Genomic DNA, 10,694 nt, shown 5'->3' on the forward strand with positions numbered 1-10,694 from the left:
AGCACTGGCATTTATCTGACAATATGGTGAGATGACTCAAGGAAGACTTGGCTAGAAAAACTAATTTCTTAATTTCATAGTTACTTTTCTCTCTGAATTGATTTACTGCACATTTGTAAAAATGCCAGGGCACTAAATGAGATGAAGAAGGAGCTGGAGGAGGAGGTGAGACCACAGAAGCCCTGATTTGACCAGCTCAAATTAGTGCATAATGGCATCTTTAACCTCCTCCTGAAGTTGTTTGAAAGCTTGATGGCTAAACTGCAATAAAAGCGATAATGCTGAAATACCTGCTTAGGACAACAAAGCCATGCAGTTGCAAGGCAAGCAGCCAGTTCTGAAAATCCAGCTGCTCTGATAGCAAAACAACATTCTTCACTATCTCAGTTAACAGAGACACCACAGGCCATGTGATCCATCATATCACCTGTTTGCTTTGGTAACAATCTGGTTTCTCTCTCACTTGTCATTTCACTAAGGTAAGCATTGCTTCCCTTCTTTGAAAAGCTCAAGTTTGTCCCTATGCTGGGTATGTTATCTTGCATTAAACTAATCAGATTACAATCCTAAACTATAATTTTTTCTCCTGTGCTGTAGATGGATTAGGGTTTTTCCATGTGGCTTAAGCCCACTCGGTGGTTGCTGCTACCTCCACTGTCCCACTCCCCCAGTCATGCTGTCCTCCACTCTGTGTTTCCACCATCATCAGACCACTTCACAAAAAGTGCCAGTGCCACAGGGGCACAGAAAAACAGCCAACAATTAGACAAGAGGGTGTTTTACCATGACTGAATTTGACTGAAGTTTGGGCTGCTGTCCTTGTCCTTTCCCTCTGCTCTGGCCACGTGTTCCTGCTGCTCCCTTGGGCTGGATCTAACCAATATCCAACTGCCTATGTCTGTGCATACAGCCTGCATTACTTACATCTCTGTATGGAGCATTCTGGAGTGAGCATTTATGTAGTTACAGAGTAGGAGCACTTGCAAATGGAAAAGCTGCTGGACTATTTCAAGAATGTTTTGAAACCTTTAACACTTCATTGAAACTGTTCTCTCATCCATCTGCCTGCAAATTCATTTTTTTTTCTCAGCTTTAAGGAGATATAAAACAATTTAAAATGAGCCCTTGTCACATCCTGACTCTTTAAAAAGTGTTATCTTGTTATGCTAAAGTGAGAAATGAGCACTGTTTCTTAGTGCTTTGTTATAATTGAAAGGCAGGTATCTTCCACCTTTCATACCTATACTGCCATTTAGGGGTGTAAAGTTTCTGCTTCTCCAAGATATTTGACAAGAAGTTTTCAGGATTTCTGGCAGTCTGGAAACCCTCTGCCCCTCACACAAAGGCACACTGCTTTGGAATGAGAGATCCTACCTTCCTACATCAGTGGTTCTCAAGGACAATTGCTTGTTATGCTGTGTGGAGTGGGAATGTCTTTCTGCCAGCCTCCGGTTGGGACAGGATGGTCATGCAAGGAGTGATGGGCTGTGAGGATTTTATGGGGAGATCATTGGAGCCTGGGTCTGTTTTGAGAGATTTTTTTTTTTTTTTCAGTGTAAATATGAATTCTAATGGCTTTTTGCTGGCCTGGAGCATGAAAGGCCAGAGAATTTCTCGAAAATTCACTTATAAGCATCTTGAACCAAATGAATGCCAAATATCTTGCAGGACTATACCACTTTTTTTTTTTTTTTCCTTCATTTAGTTCTGTATCCTGCTTTTTTCCTAAATAATAGTTTCATTACTATGTTTAGGAAGAATTCCTAAAAGAAGATTGAGATACATCTTTAGCAGTGTGGCAATACCATCTTAAACATGGAGATGCTGTAAAAGCATTGTGAAGAATAGTGTTAAATCTTACCAACTGCTAAGATAAAGTCATAATTGACATTCCTGTGTGCAAGATGAAGAGACTGTGCTTTAGGAAAGTCCAATGCTAGAAGAAAACTGCAAACCATCTAATTCAGCAAGAATTTAGATTTCTTAAATTGTACTAACATAATCCAAACACAAATACTCAGCGTTGGTAATCTAGATCTAGATCTTTGGAGAGAAAGTAGGGACAAAGTAGCTATCAGGTTTTTCTTTTCTGATAAGGTTTTCATAAAAGCATGTCCAAAGCCAGAAAAAATTTTTGTAAGTCCAAAGAAAGAAAGCTGGCAATAGTGGAGTAAGCAAAAGAAGCTACTACTAAAACTATTTTTATTTTTTCAGGTCACTCCATGAGGTAAGAAGAATGCTACATTACAGAAATTTTAATTGCATTTATATCACTATGTGGAGCTTATGCTTGATTATGTCTCACAAATCCAAGTACTTTATTCTATTAGGTGGATTTTGATTAGGTTTTCATTCAGTAGAAATGCACAAAACAAGACATCCATAATTAAACTACTTTTAAAATACTACCTGATTATATTAGCAGGAAACTGTGTATCCTAATCTCAGTAGCAAACTGCTGCTAATCAATACCATTGTTAATTGAAGTAAGTTTAATGATTTTTTAACAATTAGATTAATACCCTCCAAAGAGAAAAAAAACCCTTATAATACTGGTATAGAGGAGAAAGCTCTTTGAGGTAGTTTAACCTTTTAAAGCAGACAGCATGGCAAAATCAGACAATGTTGCCTGAAATAAGGAGGGTAGCAATGGCATAATCTTTCTATAACAACTTATCTTTGCTTTGTATGTCCAACCTATCAGAGATAAATATAATTTCCTCTAAGATTCTATGGAAAATTAACCAAAAAGTCAAAGCTCAACAGGTCAAAAAGCAAGCAATTAATTCTTATTTTTTGAGATAATAATTTCCTCTGAGAAAATAAGCTTTCTTTTTAGGATATTAAATACTATATAGTAAAATTAAGTTGCTGTAGTCAATATGTTTTGCATTGAAAGTAATCCTTTCCTATATGAAAAACAAGGATACCACTGATTATCTGCCTTGTAAGGTTGCTCACTTGCACACTGGGATTAGGCTGTGCATTTTGCTCACTCTGGTGAGCAAAATTGTTTTGTCTTGTGGAAACTGATAGACCAGTGGTCAGTATGACTGAATTAAGCCAAATAACCTCTGACCATACTCCTAAATTCCATGACTGCAATGACACTGCTGTGTCACTCCTGCAGCTCTCAGGCACTCTGCATCACCCCAGGCGGGACGCGAAGCCTCCGGCCGCCGCCTCCATGGGATGGGGATTCAGTTTCCTGGCAGCAGCAGCCTGGGTTCATCAGCTGGAGCTGAATGCCCAAGTCCTTGAGGGAATCCCAGCAGACTTCATGATAGCCCTCAGCTGGTCTTTAGGTTGTGTGCAGTACAAGCCGTGCTGGAAACCTTTTACTTGAGATAAAGCTGATCTTTTCTAAAACCCTTCTTTGCTCACTGAGACCAGGGAATAGCATTCAAATAGGATTCTAAGGAAGGATCTGCTCTTCTGAGTCCTCCATCAAGTAAAAAAATATATTAAAAACATAGCCATGTATTTCCATCCATGCAGACAGTTTATAAAGCAACAGAACTCCTATTTCTTCATGCATATTGTTGAACAAAAGTTGATCTTAATCACATTATAACCCACAATAATGAGACTGAAATTTAATTTCAAGTGCAAAATAATTCTGTTTGAGTTCTTTAGCAGCTTCCCCTCATCTAATATGGAAAGAGCTTTTTCTCTTTAATTGTGTCTCTCTGCCTTCAGGAACACTGAGCAGCCTTTTAAACATCTGCTCTTTCCAACCTGCCACTTAACAAGTTATGGTTCAGAATAATTTTCTCTTTGGCTTATTTTTCTCTCTTCTGAGTTGCAGATTATGAACATAAAAAAATACAGAGAGCCACCAAAATCTGAAAGCCAAAACCTCTGCAGTAGTCTTTATTAATGTGCTATTAATGTGCTTTATTAATGTGTGTGTATTAATATAGAAATCTATATTTTTAGTTTATATATTTGCTTTTAAAAGGAAGCTGGAAATTACAGACTGTTTTAGTTTAACATGTACTGTTGTCAGCCCCACACGCTACCCAAACAGATCTCAAGGAACTTTTCTCCAGAGGAGATGGCAGTGAGTACTTACTGAGGCACAGTTGCTTTCTGACTTGTCTTCTAGAAAGCCAATTTGGCATGGTGTCCTCTGATTCTGCAGCCAGTAGTCTGTTGATTCTAGCAGACTGTTACTGCAGAGAATCTGTTAAAATAGTTAAAAATAGTTAAAATAATTGCAATTTTTTATGAGCCCTACTGTGCTTTGGGGGGCCTGAACCCTATTGTTGTAACTCAATTTAAATTTTGTTGACAAAATTGGGGAGGACGGTGGGTTGGGGAGAAAGATGGACAAGACAGATCCGTTTTATTTGGACTCATCCGGTTACTGCACCTTGAGTCAAATCACTTAGATATCCCCTGAACATGAGCCAATTTTCTTCCTGAACTGAGAGCCCTTGGAGAAAGACACTTGAGGAAAATGCCCAAACCCAATATTTTTATTGGAAAATATTGCTATGAGTTTTGTTCTGCGTTAAAGTGAGAAACAGATGTGTTAAGAAAACTAATTATTGAATTACACCAGAGTACAGAAACTTGCAGCCTTTATGACTGACTGTATCTCTCTCCACAGTAGATCAGAACTATTCATTCTGCCAGCAGCCTCATTTCTGGGACTTCCAAGGCTCCAAACTCCTTAAAAAAGTTTTTCTGCTTTCTGAGAAGCTGAAGTACTTTGGACCTTCTGTAATGAGTCCTGAGGTCACTCAGCACCCTGAGATCAAAACTTTATGTGTTTAGTCTCTGTGTTGACTCAGCCCTACAGCTTGTGCCACAGCTTCCACCCAAACAAAACCAAAATGGGGCTGCAGAGATCTGTAGACTTGTAAGAGGCAAAGCCAATGTGCAAATCTGATGCTTAGATTAAACTGAATTCTTTACTTTGTGCCTCTGTACTAATATTCTACCATGAACAAGAGGGACCATTAGTATCTTTAAAACAGCTAGGGAACAGCAGGAAAAATATTGCTGTACCATTGGTACAGAACATTTTCTATGGCTTATCATCTTCCTTAGGCAGCAATGTTAAGAAGTATGTTTGTGAAATAGATGTATGTTTTATTTGTATATTTTATTTTATTCTTGCAATTTTTGTATTACATAGAAATATCCTGTACTCTAATTTTTTGACTTTTAATAATGATATTTAAAAATATAATTTTGTTGCTATACCTAGGGAAAGAAAATCTATCTAGTGCTTTACCTGACTGCATGTTTTGTACTAACACACATTTGTCCTACTTCAAGAACATTTGACCTCCAAGCCTAAATCCCTTCCTTAGGAAGAGAAGAGAGAATAACTTGTGAGGCCTTCTCACTTCTCAGGGAAGATGAATGACTGTGGAAAGCTCATCTGGCCAGTTGACAGAATTTTCTAATACCTGGGGGCATCCAGAAGTAAGTTTATTACCACCCACAGACTAACACCCACTCTAATTTTTATTTTACTGGTAGAAAGTCAGTTACACTTAATATTTCACTCCCTGTATTATACTTATATTGATTTCTGAATAAAAGTCAGCAGGAGAGGGATGAAGAGGTAATGGGCAACACACAGGCCCTGAGCTTGGCCTGTTTTCAGTGCCCTCTTTTGGTGCCCTCCATGGAGACTTTCCACCTTTGTGGCTGTTTCTCAGTAGACCGGCCCTGCTATGTGTTTTCTTCCAAAGAGCTTTAAAATTCAAATATAAGGTTCACAAAACACTCAGAGGAAGTATTGTGCCCAAAGACTTTTTTTTTGAGAATGCCAAAGGCTCATGAATGCTTCACATGAACACCAGCCTCTTCCTGGGGGCTGCTTGCTAATCTTGTTTACCAGTGCAACAACTCTGCACTCAATAAATTTTATAACCACCTGTCTCAGTGCAAAAAGATTCCTGCCATCATAACTAACTCTGAGACTAGATGGGGAAAATAATATACTTCATATCCCAAAGAAACAATTTCCTATTAGTGTAATAAACTGTTGTGTGGGTTTGGTTTGTTGTTGTTGTTTTGTTGTTTTTTTTGAGGAAACCTTGAAGCATTATGAACTGGTTGGTAAAATCTAGAATTAACATTCTTTTCCTCTTTACAAAACCACACATACACATATATACATATATATATATACACACATATATGATTTCAGATTTAATTAGATTCTAGACATTCCCATCCTCAAGGGCTGAAGTTCTAATAACCTGTTAAAACATAATTTTGCATACATAAGAAACAGGTTTTTTTTTAACTCCAACAGCTTTTGCTGTAACAAGCAATCTTGTTTAATTTCCTTAAAGATCACAGTGAATTTTTATTCGACCTTAATCACTTTAGATCTTTCTCAAAACTCAGTTTCTGAGAAACTGTGATAGGCAGAAATTTATCATGCAGAAACAGGCTGCAGATATCCTTGATGCTGCTCATCTTTGTCTCAGAAGGACCTGGTGTGCATTTCAGAACAGTTCAATCATAGCAGACATATATTGTACATGATAAACCCATGAAATGAGCTGGGCAGTCCACACTTCACCTACTTTGTCTCCTGTGGGATGTTAAATAACCATTGGTAGCTTTAACTTTCTTTCAGAGGATGCTTTTATCAGGAAGCCAATAGTGGTAAAGCAGCTGCAGAAGGAATAACTCTCCTGAACAAATGTTTTGGTCTGGTCAGGTCAGGTCATGGCTGCCAAACTTAAGTCACTCCAGGGTGGTTTATAGGTTCCAAGGATTTATATTGCACATAATTTTTTGTATGCAGCTTTTCATATCAGGCTTTGAAGTTAAGGGTAGAAATTACTGCATGGAAGTTTTGGACAGCATGTGATTTCTAAATAACCCGAAAAACCTAACCTAAGAAGATGAACACCATTATTAGGATTATGTTTTCCCTGGGGCAGATTCTCCTCTCCTGTCCATAAGTAGCTCTGCACACACACTTAAGGATGTATCCAGAAGTGTGAAGAGGGATGAATAGGTGTAATATTTTTAATACTGGTGGTTGGGGAAAATAATTTACAGCAATTTGGATTAAAAAAAGACAGGTGAGAAAAACAAATAGCTAACCATTTGTAATAGCTAACAAAACAGATATACTTGAGTCCACACAGAAGAAATTGGCAGAGGTCAGCTGGTCAGATCTAAGGAACAGAATTTGACTCAAACTCATTTGGAAAGGCTCCAGAACTTCTCTGAAAAGCCAGCGCTGTTGGAACGGGAGAATGCAGGAACATGTGCCCAAGGTGTCCTCGCACATGGTCTGGTTTCACACAGGTCTGGGTGGTGCTCAGGAGATGGAGGTGACATTTGAGTCAGTGGTGGCAGGAGTGAGGGGCAAACCTTGGCTCATTTTAAACTCCATCTTATGAAACCCAAGTTATTGCATTAGGACCATTATAGACATGATATTGCTCAGAGCTTTCCCATTAGTATTTCTGTGGAGGAAGGATAATTTGGGCCACCCTGCAATGCTGGTAACAGGTAGGGTTACACATACCTGCTGTGCAAAAGTATATCTCTAGAAGCCATGTGAACTTTTGGGCATATTTCTTTGGTAACAGACAGTACTGTAGTCAAAGACACACATATGGTAAGAATAAATGGAATATTTCTTTCTATTGTAAGGCAATTCTCCCTGTTAAATAGGTTAATGTGTTTAGAAAAATGGGAGTTTGCATTTGCACATGCAGAAAAAATTTATGGGATATTCCTGTTTTTAAAGGAATACAATGAAGTCCTTATAGTAAAATAATATATGACTGCAATTATCAAAAGTGTATAAGCTTGAAGGAGTTATTCTAAATTAACAGAGCTAGTGAATTAATCAAAAGCAATGTGAGAACTGGTATTCTTTGTACCTCTACCAGAATATTACTACTGCCATTCTAGCATTTAAGCATTTTTTCAAAATATACTGAGGTGATCTGTACCAAATGACAAGAAAACTAATCCTCTTCTCCTTCAGCTGCCAGTCTGCAGTCCTGCACTTTAAGGCAGAGTTTCACTTGCCAAAATTTCATCCTCCTGTCTTGTACTTTTCTTCATTCTTATTTAATTAAGACAAGTGCAGGGCCAATCCCACTGACACATTGTTAGGATTTTTGCTATCAGCTGAAAACTGAAAGCATAATTTGATTCATTGACCATACTCATGTGACAGCTGCACACACTATACTGCTGTATATCTGGTTTGGAGCAGGATCATCACCCAGAAAATAATTCAGGATGAATCTACATCATGCACTAAATGTGAAATCAGCAGTAATTCATGGTTCTAAAAAAAAGTTTTCCACTCTCATCTAGAGACTCAGCCGTCAGCATTACTCAGTGTGTTGTGAATCAATGAACTAAATCAGCCTCTAGCAGAGTGTGGATTAGAAAAGTCACTCTCTCCCAGAGGAAAATACTGCATATGAGTTTAGTGTAACAGCTTCCTGCTCCCTGATTTAGATCACAAGACATTAAAATACAGTAAATATCTATAACTGAGACAGCATTAAAAAGGCTCTGCTCCATAAATGAAACATCTGCGTTTTCATGACTGAACATCTTAATTGCTTTGGTTAATTACTACTCATCAAAAAAAGATAGGAAAGTGGGACATACAGAATAAAACGGGGTATCAAGGGGCACATCTTCTGCATTCATTTAGGTTGGTCTGTGTAGTGTAACAGGCTACACCTCATATGGTTCCTGCTAAGAGCCATTCATGCCAAATATAACTACTCAAACCTGCAACTGTTTAAACTGCTCCCTTGCAGCCAGAACCCACAGCATTTCACTTCACAACCAATTACATATCTAACTTCAAAATAATCTAACACAGGCTGGAAGAGAATTCTTCATCCTTTTACACACACACACACACGATAAACTTTCTCTGACAGCTGTGTAAAGAAGCCCAAAACATCCTCCTGTTTGTCAGAAGTATTGTCAGAAGTAACTTCTTTTAGTGTGCTGACAATCATAAAATTGACTTGTTTTACAATGAAGAGCTCAAATGTATAGGATTGGATGGGTGAAGCAGCTCTCAGCCATGTGATACAGGCTACCCTTTAAAAGAGAGTGATACTTCTGCATGTGACCAAGCAGGAGCCTTTTTTGTAAAGGCAGTGGTGGTACTTAGTGCTGTTCCACTGTCCTTCACTCTTACATAAAGTAGACAACTCTGAGATTAAATAAAAAATGTTTTCCCACACAGTAGATTTTCTGTCTATATGAGGATTCCAATTACAGTCAGCAGTATTTTTAAAACCCAAGTGTTATTTTGCAAATGAACCCTTTGATCAAATGAAATATTGACACTTTATCTTTTAGCCATGTTGGGGTGAGGAAGAGAAGCCCAGTCCCAGCATACACATCTGTCTTATTGAGTTCACTTTTTATCTCAATGACACTATATCTAACAAAATTTCCGTGCATGGTTTTCAGTACAAGAAAAATAAATCCTTAGCACGTACATGTTTTATTCTTCACTCTTGTTACATAAAACAAACAAACAAAAAACTCCAAACCCAAGAGGAAAGCGTTATTAAAAGTCAGAATTATGAGAAGACTGAATGAACTGTGAAAGTTTAAAATGAATGCTATCTTTTCAGCTCTAGAATGATGCCTGTGGGAGACAGTAGAGCTCTGAGGTTTACTGCAACATGAGAGGTGAAAGACAGCCTGTCCTCCTCTAGAGCCTCTGCTAGTGCCCCCTTCCCTCAGACTGCACTGCCATAACAAGCTCCTAGGAAGGAGGAATAAAAGGTCTTCACCTTTGTATTATCAGTTGTACTGAAATTAGCTACAGGCATAAAACGATATTCAACCCCTCCTAATGACATACATACATACACAGGTGTCACTTTTTCCCCCCCCACATGCTCTAAATTAAGTTATTACATATAAACCTGATTTTAGGAAACAATAACAGCAGTCTATACCACCTCTTGTAGAAACTAATCCAAAGTTTTTTCAGGAAGGACCCTCCATTGCATTGACCTTAGAGAAGCAAAGCTCTGTCTGTGTCCCAGAAACTTGTCATTTATTGAAGAGCAGTACTGAAGGTATTCATGCTATGCGCTGCTTTTGTTTCTTAAAATGAAATGTCATATAATGAAGTAAATTAGAAATGTTCAATGGGAATTCACCTCCCATATAAGTATAATGTATTTTGGGACCAGACAAGTATAGACTAGGCAGACAAAGCTTGCAAGATACCATAACAGCACCACTGAGTTATTTTTCTGTATCAAACCTTTTCTAAGTACCACTTAAATTTTGTATTCCTCACTAAAGCTGCAATCTAAAAAGCAAAGCTATATATATATATATATATATATATATGACTTTGTATGTATTGAATGTAACATAATCTTAAAAGTTACCTTCTTACATGCTGTGACAGAGCTTCCCAAACTGCTTGCAGAACTGTCTGTGCTGCTGCCTTGGCGCTCTGGGACCTCACGCATCAGTGGAGATTCAAAGTTGCTGAAGAACAAAAAAGAAAGAAGCCCCCAAAAACCTTTCCAGTGACTCAGCCACATCAATAACTCAAGCAATACCAAAACACAGGTTAGTAAAGAGATGTAACTTAGAATACAAGATGTGGTCTGTACTCTGATGTTACTAGTCAATTTATTGTTAATTTTCCCTTTTTGGAAGACTATCCCAAGCTACACACTTTGGAT

At 38.0% G+C, this 10,694-nt stretch overlaps 1 protein-coding gene across 2 annotated transcripts in view; it reads right to left on the minus strand.

The window, feature by feature from the left end:
* Positions 1 to 10,490, minus strand: part of SPHKAP (SPHK1 interactor, AKAP domain containing) — a 46,189-nt gene extending 35,699 nt beyond the window's left edge. For both annotated transcript variants that reach the window (XM_058843984.1, XM_058843982.1), the window contains exons 1-2: positions 10,392 to 10,490; positions 4,076 to 4,186 (exon numbers count right to left, since the gene is read on the minus strand). In XM_058843984.1, the coding sequence (XP_058699967.1) occupies positions 4,076 to 4,186; positions 10,392 to 10,475 (195 nt within the window). In that variant the 5' untranslated portion in view covers positions 10,476 to 10,490. The remainder of the gene's footprint in view (positions 1 to 4,075; positions 4,187 to 10,391) is intronic.
* Between the last annotated feature and the right edge of the window lie 204 nt (positions 10,491 to 10,694).

This window comes from Poecile atricapillus, chromosome 8 (genome assembly GCF_030490865.1).
Source record: "Poecile atricapillus isolate bPoeAtr1 chromosome 8, bPoeAtr1.hap1, whole genome shotgun sequence".
Lineage (NCBI taxonomy): Eukaryota > Metazoa > Chordata > Aves > Passeriformes > Paridae > Poecile > Poecile atricapillus.